The sequence below is a fragment of the Mizuhopecten yessoensis genome, unplaced genomic scaffold (genome assembly GCF_002113885.1).
Source record: "Mizuhopecten yessoensis strain PY_sf001 unplaced genomic scaffold, ASM211388v2 scaffold11081, whole genome shotgun sequence".
NCBI classification, from domain to species: domain Eukaryota; kingdom Metazoa; phylum Mollusca; class Bivalvia; order Pectinida; family Pectinidae; genus Mizuhopecten; species Mizuhopecten yessoensis.
In genome coordinates, this window is record NW_018408870.1 from 294,364 (window position 1) to 312,539 (window position 18,176).

General features: G+C 37.8%; 1 protein-coding gene across 4 annotated transcripts in view; it reads right to left on the reverse strand.

The window, feature by feature from the left end:
* The window catches only part of LOC110465466, a 49,818-nt gene that overhangs the window by 28,058 nt on the left and 3,584 nt on the right, over positions 1 to 18,176 (reverse strand). For 2 of the 4 annotated variants that reach the window (XM_021521300.1, XM_021521297.1), the window contains exons 2-11: positions 17,260 to 17,308; positions 12,512 to 12,629; positions 12,019 to 12,123; positions 11,336 to 11,616; positions 10,632 to 10,747; positions 10,015 to 10,170; positions 9,133 to 9,227; positions 8,047 to 8,205; positions 4,738 to 6,223; positions 1,111 to 2,603 (exon numbers count right to left, since the gene is read on the reverse strand). In XM_021521300.1, coding sequence (XP_021376975.1) covers positions 1,111 to 2,603; positions 4,738 to 6,223; positions 8,047 to 8,205; positions 9,133 to 9,227; positions 10,015 to 10,170; positions 10,632 to 10,747; positions 11,336 to 11,616; positions 12,019 to 12,123; positions 12,512 to 12,547 — 3,927 coding nt within the window. In that variant the 5' untranslated portion in view covers positions 12,548 to 12,629; positions 17,260 to 17,308. The remainder of the gene's footprint in view (positions 1 to 1,110; positions 2,604 to 4,737; positions 6,224 to 8,046; positions 8,206 to 9,132; positions 9,228 to 10,014; positions 10,171 to 10,631; positions 10,748 to 11,335; positions 11,617 to 12,018; positions 12,124 to 12,511; positions 12,630 to 17,259; positions 17,309 to 18,176) is intronic. The other 2 variants (XM_021521299.1, XM_021521298.1) reach the window with 2 other exon arrangements.

Consider the following 18,176-nt stretch of genomic DNA (forward strand, 5'->3'; position numbering starts at 1 on the left):
GTTGTGGCCAGACCCCAGGATCAATTCTAATATCATGACTACATTTGTCTCTTTTTGCCAAGCATTTGTATATATTGTTTTGGGGTGGGGATCTCAACCGTTTCGAAGTTATGACCCAGGGGTTAAGTCTGCAAGGTTGGGGCAGACCCTGGGGTCAATTCTAATATCATGACAGCATTCGTCTCTTTATGCCCAACAATTGTTTATATAGTTTTGGGGTGGGGATCTTAACCATTTCAAAGGTATGACCCAGGGGTTAAGTTTCCAAGGGTGGGGCAGTCCCGAAGGCCATCCTGGAAGCATATGTGCATTCATCTCTTTATACTCAGCAATTGTATATATGGTTATATGGTGGGGATCTCAACCATTTCCAAGTAATACACTTTTTTTAGTCCCACTCATTAGCCCCGGGGGGGGGGGGTCAGCCCTACCATTTGTACAATTTTAAATCCCTGCCTCTCATGAATGCTTCCACCCAAATATGATCGATATCCATGGCATAGTTCTACAGAAGAAGTTGCTTAAAGCAATATAGCCAAATTGCCCCCTTTTGTCCCCGCCCTCAGCCCCCTGAGGGGTCAGCCCCACCATTTGTACAATTTTGAGTCCCCACCACCTAGGGAGGCTTACAATCAAATATGGTTGATATCTATCTCTTAGTTCCAAAGAAGAAATCATGTAAAGCAATATAGCCAAATAACCCTTTTTGGCCCCGCCCCTCAGCCCCCTGGGGGGTCAGCCACACCATGTGTACAGTTTTGAATCCCTGCCTCCCATGAATGCTTTCGATTAAATATGATTGATATCCAGTGCATAGTTCTACAGAAGAAGTTGTTTGTAGCAATATAGCCAAATTGCCCCCTTTTTGCCCAGCCCCTAAGACCCCTGAGGGGTCTGCCCCACCATTTGTACAATTTGAATCCCTACCACCTAGGGATGCTTCCAATCAAATTTAGTTAAATTCCAATCAGTGGTTAAGAAGAAGATGTCGTTTAGAGAAATTGTTGACGGACGGCGGACGGTGGACGGCGGACGGACGACACAGTATGGCATAAGCTCACCTTGGTCCTTCGGACCGGTGAGCTTATAAAAAAAATGATATTTACTTACCATTGACTCTGCGTTCTCTGCCTTTCTGCCAGGCATGTGTTCAGAGTTATCCCCCTTTTCATTTAGGCTATCACTAGATGTCACTTTGATGTTACAGCTGTCTGTATCATGATTTGGCATATTATTGAACTCCTCTTTACTGTGATCAGAATAATCATCAGGTTTGGCACCATTATTTAGAGAGTTGTCTCCCTGCAATTTACTTAATTTATTAATTTGACTAGAGTTATCTCCTTTAGAATCACAACCACTGTTAGAGACCCCTGATATGTTGACTGAGTGAGACGAATTTTCCACTGAATTGTTATTATGCTCGATATCCCCAGGTTGTTGTTGTGAAGTCATCTGAGACATTTTGTCCTCATTTTCAACAAAAACCTGCGGTACAATTTGGTCGTTGCACATTACAGCTGAATTGGAGTTTCCCTGCTCATTCCATTTCTCAATTTCTTCAATGGAAAGCCCTCGAACCTTTCTGTCATTCAAAGGCCCTTTACTACTACTGGTCACTTCATGACCTTTATCTTGACTGACCACGTGCACTTGACCTTCGAGATTTTCAACATCTGGAGTCATCATGATTCTGTAACTTCCTTCTGTGGTAGTGGAACAGCTATCAGAACTGTCTGATGAAGCGCCATCTACTGGTGCTAATGTACAGGTGGCTCCACCTAGTGGCAGTATATTAGCACTGGTGCTACCACCTTCTGTCATTGGATATAACTCCTGCATTTCATCGGAGTGTTCTGATTGGTCTTTCTCTTCAGATATGTTATCACTACTGATGTCGTTCTTTTCAGCTCCGTCTAATTCTGTGGCCTCTGGCCGCTCAGGATTCGTCTGTGTCACCGTGGTGATAGCTGTGGCCAAGATGTTCCTGATGAGGTGACTAGCATATTCCTCCACACTGGTACAGGCTGACAGGCTGGCCACCTCACCACTACAAGGCGACACCTCATTCTCGTCGTGTCTGTTCTGCAAGTTTTTTACCGAGTTAGCACAGCTTGGGTGCACAGAAGAATCATTCTCCAGTAGCAAATTTGGTTCACAAGACCCATTGATTTTTGGAACATCAAATATGTCCAATGAGTTCTGCTTTAGAGCCTCTACATTTCTGGGTACATTTGACTCAGATGCCTCCTCTAGGGCCTCAAAGTTTCTGGGCATTTCTGAGAAACATTTCTCGTCAGAGGTCTCAAAGTTTTTAGGTAATTCTGATGAACTATTTCCCTCCAATGCTTCCCTGTTCTCAGCTGTGTAAGGTTCCGAATTTCCTGGAATGGTCTCTGCATGCTGAGCGACACCAAACCAAGATTTATCTTTGAGAGCCTCTAGGTCCTTGTCACCACTTATCTTCCTGAAACTGGTACATTCAATGACCTCCTTCTCACTGGAGGTTGAAAGATCAAGGTTACCATGGAGAGGGTCAATACGGGAGAGGTAATCTGTCTCAACTGTGATGGAGGCTGAGCTTGGAGTTTTCTTTAACTGAACTGAAAATTGAAATAAAGAAATTTAATAACAAGAAATTATGTCAATATGCAAAAAAACTACAGTGTGTTGATCTACACATTTGTATTCATAATTTTTGTTGCATCTCAGTAAATGGGATGAATATATATATAATATTTCTCACAAGTGCATCAATGGAAAATTCCCTTCAGGTTAAAGTTCCCTTTCCAAATAGACACAAACTTTTATCAACAGACCACCCTTCGGGAGCCCAAAACTTAACATAGTCACTGAACGCAGGTTGTCTTGTAAAACAGGTTTAGTTCACAATGAAATTAGTACAACGGGAAATACTAAAAGTGGTCTCTTAACACAGGTGGTCTCTTAACACAAGTTGTCTCTTAACACAGGTGGTCTCTTAACACAGGTGGTCTCTCAATAGAGATGGAAACATGAACAGGTATAGACTGTACCTTATAACAAGAGGCCCATGGGCCTTAACGGTCACCTGATATATTTATACAGAGAGTTGATTTTGTTTTTAACATGAACAGAAATATTATTCAAAGTGACAAAAAACAATAAAACCACCTTATTCAATATATAGCATACAGATTTCAGACTAAAAAGTATTTGAAACTAGCACCTCTGATTCTAAACAAGGAAAATGAAGAAATTTTAGCACACTGACTCCTTTGAGCCCCACCCTACAGCCCTTGGGGGTAGGGCTGGCTCAAAACTTTAAAAGTATCAAACTGTCAACTCAAGGTTATAATCAAGTTATTAACATGTAATATTCCAAGTATCATTTGCCAATATAAACCATAACAAATCCCCCCCCCTCCTTCCCCAAGGGGTAAACGTGAGAATTTTGAAATTTCAGTCAATTCAACCCCTTTTGGCCCCACCCAACAGCCCCTGGGGGTCAGTCAGGGCTCATATGAGCATACTATCAAACTGCTACCTAATACTGATAATGCTAACCCAAATTGAATTACTTCAATGGAAATTAAACAAATGTTGGTCCAAAATGTGATTTCCCTATATAAACTATAGTAAAGTTTACCCCCTCCCCAGGGGGAAACATGACACCGCAGGGTCAAGAAATTCACAATTTTGGTAAAGCACCTTTAGACCCTTCCATCTATGAAGAGTATTTGATTCTTCCATATCTGGGTCTTGAGAAGCAGATTTTTGAAATTTCAGTCAATTCAACCCTTTTTGGCCCCACCCATCAGCCCCTGGGGGTCAGTCAGGGCTCATATGTGCATACTATCAAACTGCTACCTAATACTGATAATGCTAAATCATGACAGCAAATATTTATACCCAGTAAGCAATATATTACAAAGTAAAACATTGTTATACTGCCACCATTTGTCCAGAGAAACTTTGGTGCTATAAAGAGATTTGGCGATTAATTGAGGGAACTGTATAAAGGAAAAACAAACAAAAACGGGACATAGAAATACATTGGTAGAAAGGAAGGTACCAAATGAAACGAGGGGCATAACATTAAGGGTTCACTGTACGTAGTTTTTTAAGGAGCAATTAAGACTAAATACATTTTAGTAGGCTTTACACAGAATCTACCAGTGAAGGGAGAATATTTCAGTGAGGCAATTTTTCTTTAACTGAACTGAAAATTGAAATAAAGAAATTTGATAACAAGAAATTATGCCAATATGCAAAAAAGATACAGTGTATAGATCTACAAATTTGGATCCTTGATATTTATTGCATCTCATCAAATCGGATGAATATACATCTAATATTTATCACAAGTGCATAAATGGAAAATTCCCTTTAATTTAAAGTTCCCTTTCCAAATAGAGACAAACCTTTCAGTGAGGCAATCCTAACTTAAAAACATCTAATGTAATTATCTTATGTTTAATAGGGATTCTACAGAAACCTACTGAAATAGCTAATGAAAATCATAGAAATAGCTGATGAAAATTATAGAAATAGCTGATGAAAATTGTAGAAATAGCTAATGAAAATTATAGAAATGGCTAATGAAAATGATAAACGTTTCCTACCATTGTCAAATTAAACAATTACAAGATTTTATTTCAACATTAACCAAATAACATTAACAAGCTGTCTTTTTCCCACAAAAATCACAATCCTTTGACTTATACTGGTAAAGTGACAATAAAACAAAAGGTTTACCTGGAAATGTTAAGCCTTTGTTAAATGCCATTTCGAGAGGATAAGAAGAGTTCTCTCCCATGCTGGGTTGAAGAATTCCCATAATGCTCTTTGCCACATTTGGATTCGACATATTGGGGAATACATCTACAGCATTTGCTATCATCTGTCCTGCCAAAGAATAAACATAATCCTTAAACACACGCTCTTCCTGAATATCGTCACATGACCCTTTACTCCGATTTCCACTCAGGTCACCTTGAGGAGATTGTCCTTCACCTTGTTTGATGTTTCCTGTATTATGACCTTGACTTTGATATTCTTGTGATTCCTGGTTACCATAGTTACCTGGATCATCCTTGTCAAAGGTCAAATCTGATTTGTTATATTCCATCCCTACGTCTTGGTCTCTCAACATCGCACAAGCTATTTCCATGGCAATAACATTCATATCACCTGTACTTTGACCTTGGTCAGATTCAAGTTCACAGCTAGACCCTGACTTCAGATTATCAGCTCTATCAGAGTTAGACACCCCAGTAACACTATCACTGAAGAAACTGGACTGAATCACTTTCTGACTAGAGGTCACAACCTCGGGGCTATGATTTCTGACCTCTGACCTGTGACCTTTAATGGCCTCTAGATGTGAGCTAAGCAGACTTGGATCTACAGATTTATCCATGTAGGCATGGAACTTGTTCTCCATGAAGCTGTTCTGTGGAGTAAATGGCACAAAGTCATTAGGTTTGCCGCCTTGCGACATCAATATATCACCGCCAATACTAAAATCGGAGTTATCTCCCATTGATGATCTTTTCTGTTGTATCTTCTGTACCATGTCTGAGCTGTTGAAGCTGGGTAGGTTTTGCTCTTTGGCGTACCAATCAAATCCTCCATCAATGACGCTGTTTTGCGGGGTGTAGGGCACACTATTACCTGCCGATCCACTACAGGACGGATTGCCGCTGCTGGCCGAAAGTAAAGCCTTCTTATCCTGAATCTTCCTCAGCATTTCAGAACTATTAAAACTTGGTAAGGAATGTTCTTTACCCATAAACCCACCGTCCATGAAGCTGTTGGGCGGTGTGACAGGATAACTGGGAAAACCTGATCCGGGACGGGATGCAGTTGCCGAGGAATTTCCCGAACATCCGTTTAAACCCGTTACCATGATATCTGGTGTGCGTGGCGACTCCAAAACGTCGGATTCATTCAACTCTCCAAGGTCGTCATCCAAGTTGACAAAGTTTAAGGTTGGGACTACGTGGGAATATCTATCACTTGCTGCCTGACTTCGTGTTTCACAGTTCTGACTGGTGTTATTATCGGGGATCGAGACTTCAGAAGGAGTGTTGGAGAATCGCAATACGAGAGGGAGAACTTTCTTTCGGGATGCCTTCACATTCTTCTGGTTATAACAGTTTATTCCGTCAAGGCCGACAGGGGGAGGTAACTCTGACAGACCAAGATCTGGGTCAACAGAATTCACTAGTTGTGATGAGAGCTGTAAAAACAAGGAAGGATATCAAACGATGTTATCATAAGGTTGAAATGATATTTCCCCAACTGTGGACATGAAGGGAAATCTGAACCCGGGGGCTTTAAGGCTTAAAGGGTTTAACATTCAAAGATCTTACTAAAACATTTGGCTTTCTTGTACTCTCAGAGGGTTTGTGACGTATCCATCAACTTTTAAAGCATAGAATGTACTGTAATGTACTTATTGCTCATGTTTGTTTAATTAGTAGAACAGTTATCTGTCCAGGGAGGGTCTGTGGTGTAAAAATTATGACATCATATTAATGATGAAGTCAACAATCGGCTCATGGCATTCTTAGCCTAAGTGAAACACATTTGATTATGGAAGAGTAACATAATGGTGGTAACACGTGAAGGTAGAGTAACATAATGGTAGTAACACGTGAAGGTAGAGTAGCATAATGGTGGTAACACGTGAAGGTAGAGTAAGATAATGGTGGTAACACGTGAAGGTAGAGTAACATAATGGTGGTATCACGTGAAGGTAGAGTATCATAATGGTGGTAACATGTGAAGGTAGAGTGACATAATGGTGGTAACACGTGAAGGCAGAGTAACATAATGGTGGTAACATGTGATGGTAGAGTGACATAGTGGTGGTAACACGTGAAGGTAGAGTGACATAATGGTGGTAAGACGTGAAGGTAGAGTAACATAATGGTGGTAACATGTGATGGGAGAGTGACATAATGGTGGTAACACGTGAAGGCAGAGTAACATAATGGTGGGAACATGTGAAGGTAGAGTGACATAATGGTGGTAACACGTGAAGGCAGAGTAACATAATGGTGGTAACATGTGATGGGAGAGTGACATAATGGTGGTAACACGTGAAGGGAGAGTAACATAATGGTGGTAAGACGTGAAGGTAGGGTGACTTAACGGTGGTCAGACGTGAAGGTAGAGTGACATAATGGTGGTAAGACGTGAAGGTAGAGTAACATAATGGTGGTAACTCGTGAAGGTAGAGTGACATAATGGTGGTAACCCGTGAAGGTAGAGTAACATAATGGTGGTAACTCGTGAAGGTAGAGTGACATAATGGTGGTAACACGTGAAGGCAGAGTAACATAATGGTGGTAACATGTGATGGGAGAGTGACATAATGGTGGTAACACGTGAAGGCAGAGTAACATAATGGTGGGAACATGTGAAGGTAGAGTGACATAATGGTGGTAACACGTGAAGGCAGAGTAACATAATGGTGGTAACATGTGATGGTAGAGTGACATAGTGGTGGTAACACGTGAAGGTAGAGTGACATAATGGTAGTAACATGTGAAGGTAGAGTAACATAATGGTGGAAACACGTGAAGGTAGAGTAACATAATGGTGGGAACATGTGATGGTAGAGTGACATAATGGTGGTAACACGTGAAGGTAGAGAGACATAATGGTGGTAACACGTGAAGGTAGAGTCACATAATGGTAGTAACACGTGAAGGTAGAGTAACATAATGGTAGTAACATGTGAAGGAAGAGTAACATAATGGTGGTAACACGTGAAGGCAGAGTAACATAATGGTGGGAACATGTGAAGGTAGAGTGACATAATGGTGGTAACACGTGAAGGTAGAGTAACAGAATGGTAGTCACATGTGAAGGTAGAGTAACATAATGGTGGTAACACGCGAAGGTAGAGTAACATAATGGTGGTAAGACGTGAAGGTAGAGTGACATAATGGTGGTAACACGTGAAGGTAGAGTGACATTTGGTAGGGAGAGCTAAATGTTTCAGGAATTTACTTCCTGTGAGGGATTGACGAAGAAACATGTTATACTGTCTACCTGGAGTACTAAGTCACGGTCCGACGCACACACGGCCAGCTGTCGTCGTGGCTCCCCTGGAACCTCCTCATACAGAGTCATGACAACCACCATGGTTGCTCCTTTGTCAGAGAGAAAGGCCTGGTACTCTTGTAGGAAATCGTCCCTCCTGAGGAACTCCTACAAACAGAGGACATTAATCTACTGGTTCTAGGAAAACAGCATAATTCTAATTTCTCCCATAACCACAATAGGTTTCCTCACTCTCAACTCATTACATAAACACACAAAGGACACTTTAAAACAAGTTGGTTTATAATTACTATACACGTACAACATCAATTTACCGGTACATGTACAAAGAAAAATGCACAATTCTAATTTCTCTCATCACTAAAATAGGTTTCCTCACTGTCAACTCATTAGATAACCCTTTCACCACTGTAGACCATAATAGACTCACCCAGATAAACGTATGGTAGAGTCTACTAAAGTTACCTAGGGGTGAAAGGGATGAACAAAGGACACCTGAAAACAAATACAACATTAATTTACCGGTACTTAAAAAACAGCACAATTTCAATTTCTCTCATAACCACTATAGGTTTCCTCGCTCCCGATTCATTAAATCAACATATTAGGAAGTGGTAATCATGTTTTGTTATCTACAAGTGCGTAACACCCTGGATGTGATTTCATTGGTCAATTCTTTAATGATAACAGCAGGTGACAATGCTTACCACCAACATCTTTTATTGTGATGCCATTATTCACGTTAATTGTTTCTGATTGGAAACGAGGATCATGTATTTCTATGAAACATGTCTTCCAGATATATTACGAGAGTTATAAGAGAATCATGTCCCCAAACTCATGACAGTTGATGAATATGTTTCTCTAACTCTTGTCAGATAATTTTCAGATTTAAAGGACACTTGGTAAACTTTGTCTTTACAAAATTTGAAAATTAACTAACTTGAGTAAAACATGAACTTACCACAACTTATAACATTGGGCAACCTGTCTATCTGAGGAATGTATCAGCAAAACTGGAGGGATAGCGTAACATGAAATATAATTATGTATAACATTGCCACAGTGACTTACTCGCATTTCCATGGAAACAGATGCCATAGCAACCACACGAGAACTGCCCGTCACAATCTTCAAATCTTTCTCCAGTATATCGGTAGTGGTAAGTCCTAGTACCAAAAAAAGAAGACAAATTAGAAAATGTTTGTAACACATATATGTGTGCCCTAGTCTAACAACAGTCATCATCAGTTAAGTGCAAAATACAGGTCACAAGGACCTATATTTCATATATTGGTGCAGTATTCCTCAAAATGTACACATACATTTTATGGCTATTGGACTTCAAATACATTGTAAAAAAATAATTAATTTAGATAATTATGCTACATTTCATGCATAAGTGACTAACTAACAGGAGTTAAAACTCACTATTTTAGCCACTAAAAAATTTTGCAAGTGATAGAAAATTTCACTTGCTCAAGCAAAAACCATCCACAATAAGCCTGGGGTTACATTCACTAACGCTCTCTGCATCCCTTGAATATTTCATAGCAATAACGGAGGTTCAGTGTGCGCCACCTTGTGGATGATACACAAACACTAGTTTGATCCTTTAGAATCCTACAGCAGCATAACGGTAAAATTGACTGGCTTTGAAGATGGGTGTCGCTCCTCTGTAATTTTCAAAGGACAGGTAACAGCATATCGATTGGTCAGTTTTTTTTTTTTACCCGAGACCAATTTAATATGAAAGCTGGCCTCGAAAGTCTTTATCAAGGCCGCTTTCTTTTATCGTGATGCGGACGGTCGGAGCGGTTGGACCAGAGTTGTTCGTTTATGAAATAATGTTGGACCTAGTTACCAGATGCTGTTTTCCGGCGAACTTTTAACAACAGATGAACCGGTTGTTCCGCAGACCTCAAGGCTCACAAAAATGGCCAGAGCAAACTTTACCTGTCAAGTCAAACTTTGCTGCCTGTAGCTGTGTATAGAGTTCTCTCCCCTTGTCACTAGGGACCCAGCCCTCCAGAGTCTGTATGGCTGCAGTGTCTCGCGGTGTAGTCTTCCCTGCAGCTGGGTTCTGATTAATTGTGTCAACCAGAATTGTTCCTACATAGAAATAAACATATATAACTATATAATACACAGGTAATTACATCTTTATTTATAGAAGGTGACATATTAAAGATATAAATCTAATTTTAAATAAGGCCCTGTAAACAACATCTAGACAACTGATATAACAGAATCTAGAGGTTGAAGATCCATTATATACATATCCTTTGAACTGTCCTGATTGACTTTGATATTACTTATAACGTTAACTCATTCACCCCTGAAGACACATTTGAACTCCTCTAATTCAAAGGTTGGGATAGTTCATTATGAAACTTCAGGGGTGAATGAGTTAAATAATATTGGGTTAGTGGACACAAGGACAAGTTTGTAAAACTGTTAACTACTAAGCTAATTGACACATGGCTTTAAGATTGGCTGGAAAAACACTGCAAAAATCTCACATGTCCAGGTTTACAGCAGACACATCCTGTACGACTATCTACACATCTTACCGTACAGTAGAACCGCTACCTCCTGGTCCATGACAAACCCATCGTTATTGTTTACCAGGAGCTCTTCAGCAATTAAAGTACAACAAGATCCAACGGTATCCATGATAACCTGTACTCTGAAATAAATTGGTATTTACGTGAACATTGAGTTACCTCCCCTGTAATGGTTAAATATTTTTTGGTGTTCAGTAAAGGTCATGATTCACCATACAAACACATAAGTAACTAAACATGTATATCAAAATCCTTTGAAAACATGGTTTATATCAGTCACTTGTAGATTATTTGGGAAAAGATTTTATTGGAATACATATGTAATGTTTTCTTTCGTTTTTTTTTTATTAAATTTATTAGTTGACTTCCTTCATTGTTTATATCATTCTTAACGCTGAATCTATCCATACTATATATACACAAAAACTGAAAACCATGACAATCAACATCAATATTCCATGTACTCCTAAACTCTGTCTGGGGGAGATATATTTCCCCAAAAATAATACATAACTTTCAAGAGACTCTTGAACTCGCAACTTTATATACATCTATCAAAATCACGTAGTAATATCTTGTGAAAAATATATTTTTTACTGTTGGTGTGTGAATGAAATGATATAAAACAAAGGATTAGAATGTGGATTTGTGATCATCCAATTTAGAACACTAATAACGTGTAAAGAACAGCTCGGACATAAAATACAAACTTGTCATTTTCTGGTCGCTGTCGAGGACGATGATCAATCACCATGGTAACAGCATCTTCCAACGCAGCATCTGTTGCCGTCAGAACATTGTGATCCACCAGGGTCAACACTAAACACTTAGAGCTGTATAGGGCTGACAGGTCAAGGTCATCTCGAAAGGTTAAAAGGTCAGCCGAGATGCCTTGCTGGCCTAGGAGGAATGTAGTCTCTGTCCGCAGACGGTATTTTTTCCTCAGTATATTTAACACAGGAACGACCAGGCAACCATTGTCTGTCAGAGTCTGTATAACCAATCAAATCAACTACCACTTTATATTGATACTACATGTTGTTTTTAGACTCTTTATTTGACTCAAGGTCTATTGCTTTGTCTTAAGTAAGTGAAGTTATCTCCCCTTATTCATAACATTTTTTTTCATATTTCAACATTTAAAGGAATACTTCTAAATATTGAGTTCCTATAAAACTCAATGCATTTACAATTTGATTTACTTATTAATCAATATTAACAAGCATTAGTTTTTACCCCCCCCCCCCCCCACAAAAAAAATCAAAAAAAATCAATAAATAAATACAAGGAAAACTGGAAGTTAATCAACCAATATGTTGGTCTAAATGACAAATTATGTTACCTTTCAATCGGAACACCTCTACTTATGACAAGATTCTGGTTCAACACTTACCCTGTGACGGTAATAACTATACACTACAGCTGCTATAGCGGAGTCAAGGTCACATGCCTCGTTGCCAAGGACAACATGGACCTTCTGGTAGGAAGACAGGTGATGCTGAAAATCAATTAAATTGAATTATTAGTTTTTTAAAGAGGGCTGCAGTTGCTTATCGCACACATCCTCATACATCACATTTTAGTAACCATGAAAACACAAAATATCAGCAGGTAAAAGATAATTTTACAGTTTTCACACACAGATTGGTCAAGACTGAGTTTTCAATATATTTATAGTCAGATCCAATTTGTTGATCTATTGTTTCAACCACTGTGCTATGATAACATGGCTGGGACTAGTATGTCCATCAAGTGTGGGCTTGCAACTAACAATGTACAACCAAAATATGATTATAATTTTCGATATGTACTCTCTTTTCTGTCTTTCAAATTAAAAAAACCTTAAAAATTGAAATTGCCTTAAATTGCCGGTAATCAGTGTTTACCTGAGCGTCCTTTGTAAACTTTAAATATTCTTCCATGACGGGTGTGGATAAATGATCAGAGATTATTCTGGCCTCCACATAACTACCAACACACAAACAGCCATCTCCATCAAACTGTCTACAACAAAATAATAAAAAGCTCAGTCAAAGGGTATACAACAAAATAACTAATAGCTCAGTCAAAGGGTCTACAACAAAATAACTAATAGCTCAGTCAAACTGTCTACAACAAAATTATTAATCTATACAGTTGTAAGCACAGTGTTTTCATGAAGTAACCTGATCTCTATGTTAAATTAAAGCCAATCAAATGTTAGAACCCAAAATATCTGAAATATATTTTTCCTACCAATATCAATATTATTATATTGTAACTGCATTTTGGGATTAAACCTTTTCAAAAGGCCAACACTAACACTGGTTAACATAAACTACGCTAACACTGGTTAACATAATCTACGCTAACACTGGTTAACATAATCTACGCTTACACTGGTTAACATAAACTATGCTAATAATGGTTAACATCAACAATGCTAACACTGGTTAACATAAACTATGCTAATAATGGTTAACATCAACAATGCTAACACTGGTTAACATAAACTATGCTAACACTGGTTGACATAAACTACGCTAACACTGGTTAACACAAACTACGCTAACACTGGTTAACACAAACTACGCTAACACTGGTTAACATAAACTACGTTAACACTGGTTAACATAAACTACGTTAACACTGGTTAACATAAACCATGCTTACACTGGTTAACATAAACTAGGCTTACACTGGTTAACATAAACTATGCTTACACTGGTTAACATAAACTATGCTAATAATGGTTAACATCAACAATGCTAACACTGGTTAACATAAACTACAGTAACACTGGTTAACATAAACTACCCTAACACTGGTTAACATAAACTAGGCTAACACTGGTTAACACAAACTACGCTAACACTGGTTAACACAAACTACGCTAACACTGGTTAACACAAACTACGCTAACACTGGTTAACACAAACTACGCTAACACTGGTTAACATAAACCATGCTAACACTGGTTAACATAATCTACGCTTACACTGGTTAACATAAACTACACTAACACTGGTTAACATAAACTACGCTAACACTGGTTAGCATAAACTACACTAACACTGGTTAACATAAACTAGGCTAACACTGGTTAACATAAACTACACTAACACTGGTTAACATAAACTACGCTAACACTGGTTAACATAAACTACGCTAACACTGGTTAACATAAACTACGCTAACACTGGTTAACATAAACTACGCTAACACTGGTTAACATAAACTACGCTAACACTGGTTAACATAAACTACGCTAACACTGGTTAACATAAACTACGCTAACACTGGTTAACATAAACTACGCTAACACTGGTTAACATAAACTACGCTAACACTGGTTAACATAAACTACGCTAACACTGGTTAACATAAACTACGCTAACACTGGTTAACATAAACTACGCTAACACTGGTTAACATAAACTACGCTAACACTGGTTAACATAAACTACGCTAACACTGGTTAACATAAACTACGCTAACACTGGTTAACATAAACTACGCTAACACTGGTTAACATAAACTACGCTAACACTGGTTAACATAAACTACGCTAACACTGGTTAACATAAACTACGCTAACACTGGTTAACATAAACTACGCTAACACTGGTTAACATAAACTACGCTAACACTGGTTAACATAAACTACGCTAACACTGGTTAACATAAACTACGCTAACACTGGTTAACATAAACTACGCTAACACTGGTTAACATAAACTACGCTAACACTGGTTAACATAAACTACGCTAACACTGGTTAACATAAACTACGCTAACACTGGTTAACATAAACTACGCTAACACTGGTTAACATAAACTACGCTAACACTGGTTAACATAAACTACGCTAACACTGGTTAACATAAACTACGCTAACACTGGTTAACATAAACTACGCTAACACTGGTTAACATAAACTACGCTAACACTGGTTAACATAAACTACGCTAACACTGGTTAACATAAACTACGCTAACACTGGTTAACATAAACTACGCTAACACTGGTTAACATAAACTACGCTAACACTGGTTAACATAAACTACGCTAACACTGGTTAACATAAACTACGCTAACACTGGTTAACATAAACTACGCTAACACTGGTTAACATAAACTACGCTAACACTGGTTAACATAAACTACGCTAACACTGGTTAACATAAACTACGCTAACACTGGTTAACATAAACTACGCTAACACTGGTTAACATAAACTACGCTAACACTGGTTAACATAAACTACGCTAACACTGGTTAACATAAACTACGCTAACACTGGTTAACATAAACTACGCTAACACTGGTTAACATAAACTACGCTAACACTGGTTAACATAAACTACGCTAACACTGGTTAACATAAACTACGCTAACACTGGTTAACATAAACTACGCTAACACTGGTTAACATAAACTACGCTAACACTGGTTAACATAAACTACGCTAACACTGGTTAACATAAACTACGCTAACACTGGTTAACATAAACTACGCTAACACTGGTTAACATAAACTACGCTAACACTGGTTAACATAAACTACGCTAACACTGGTTAACATAAACTACGCTAACACTGGTTAACATAAACTACGCTAACACTGGTTAACATAAACTACGCTAACACTGGTTAACATAAACTACGCTAACACTGGTTAACATAAACTACGCTAACACTGGTTAACATAAACTACGCTAACACTGGTTAACATAAACTACGCTAACACTGGTTAACATAAACTACGCTAACACTGGTTAACATAAACTACGCTAACACTGGTTAACATAAACTACGCTAACACTGGTTAACATAAACTACGCTAACACTGGTTAACATAAACTACGCTAACACTGGTTAACATAAACTACGCTAACACTGGTTAACATAAACTACGCTAACACTGGTTAACATAAACTACGCTAACACTGGTTAACATAAACTACGCTAACACTGGTTAACATAAACTACGCTAACACTGGTTAACATAAACTACGCTAACACTGGTTAACATAAACTACGCTAACACTGGTTAACATAAACTACGCTAACACTGGTTAACATAAACTACGCTAACACTGGTTAACATAAACTACGCTAACACTGGTTAACATAAACTACGCTAACACTGGTTAACATAAACTACGCTAACACTGGTTAACATAAACTACGCTAACACTGGTTAACATAAACTACGCTAACACTGGTTAACATAAACTACGCTAACACTGGTTAACATAAACTACGCTAACACTGGTTAACATAAACTACGCTAACACTGGTTAACATAAACTACGCTAACACTGGTTAACATAAACTACGCTAACACTGGTTAACATAAACTACGCTAACACTGGTTAACATAAACTACGCTAACACTGGTTAACATAAACTACGCTAACACTGGTTAACATAAACTACGCTAACACTGGTTAACATAAACTACGCTAACACTGGTTAACATAAACTACACTAACACTGGTTAACATAAACTACGCTAACACTGGTTAACATAAACTACACTAACACTGGTTAACATAAACCATGCTAACACTGGTTAACATAAACTACACTAACACTGGTTAACATAAACCATGCTAACACTGGTTAACATAAACTACACTAACACTGGTTAACATAAACCATGCTAACACTGGTTAACATAATCTACGCTAACACTGGTTAACATAAACTACACTAACACTGGTTAACATAAACTACGCTTACACTGGTTAACATAGCCTACACTAACACTCGTTAACATAAACTACAGGTATACCTAACAGTCGGGTCCAATACAAGATAACCATCCATTAATCAGTTTCCCTAACAACCACTATAGGTTTCCCCAATCACCACTCATTGGATGAACCAGCTAGGAGTTAGTAACATTTTGGTTACCCACTAGTGAGTAACATCCCAGACAAACTTCCAGTGATGAATCTCACAATTATGACATCACATAAGAATTCTTTGTGACATCATCTTCCATTGTGACATCATGATTTGTGGCAATTGTTTCCGAACTTGGAAATAGATGCAAAGTATTTCCAAGGGAAATGTGGTTTTGCAGATAAAATATGAATGTTATGGGCCCCGCAAGTTATGGATTGTTTTAAAATTGTAATTACACTCTGTCATGTTTTTTTTATACAATTAGGAATGTGAGAATCCGATCCATCTGTCACCTTTCAGCGACACTTTACAGAAATTTCAAATTATAACCAATCTTCATAATAAACAAGCTACCCAAAAATAATACAATATATTCCATTATCTGATTTAAATCAGTGGGCCTATATATCCAATTAATTAGGGACGATACAAAATTGTCATAATTACTTGGCATATATAATCAACAAATAATCCAGGGTTTGTGTTTATGCCGTCCTCATATTCTTATGAAGCATACAATTTCAATAGGACTTGTCTTCATATCTTTTTTAAAAATAATTCCATCTACCAGTAAACTATGCGAAAGGACCCTTTTATATTTAAAAGGGACACCACTTATGACTCATGCAGTTTTAACACTGATTAATGAATTTAACCAATTAACAAACCTATGTTAATAAATTAATTAGCATCATCAGGAGGCTTCCTTAACGAAATCTACATTCACACATTTACTCACCAGCACAATGGCCGCTATATCTTGTATACCAGGATAATGACACAAAAACCTACAAGAGCACAAGTATCAGTTTGCAATTACAGACGATACACAAGTTTGTCCTCAAATTTAATTTAAACCCCAACACCTAAATGTCAACTACCTAGTACAGATCTATACAATATACCACACGCTTTGTACACACATCGTTTATACCGCAGCAGATAAAGTCAGTTTTCTTCATAAATTATACATTAAAATAATGCCTCAGTAAGTTGTTGACGTTAAGGATTACATCTTGTGTAAACAAACATATCTACTATAATATGTACATGTATACTCAGTGATAAATCTACATGTGAGTCCCAAGTCTTATATATATACTCATACAATTTTGATGGGACTCGTAGAATTTCGGAAAGAACTTAAATTTTACATTGTGGGACCCGTTGTCTTTAGCAATACAGTTGAAAAGGACCCATGAAAATAAATCGTGGATTAATCACTGTCATACTAGTAAAGCGAGTGTATAAATGTACATGTATAAACATGTCAGTCGCTATGGTCATATCTGATCATCTCCATTTTTTATAATTAAGTGAAAACCTTTAGGTCGTGACATTGTGTTTTTAATTGTTTTTAATTATCTCCAATAGCAGTGTAAAACATTATTGGTAATTTAAAACAAGAGACCCAGAGGGCCTGTATCCCTCATCTATTATATATATCTTAAAGCAATCATCACATCCACTTTTTATAAAACATTTTTGTTAAGGTCATAGGAGTGTATTGCTAAACGGAAATAAGAAGTACATCCCAAGTTGAAATTCCAATGTAGGGAGACAGTATCACAATTTCCGCATATTCTAATGTTTAATATTAAACTGATGAATATTGTATGCTTACATGTATTATTGACAGAACAGTGTGTTCTTTCA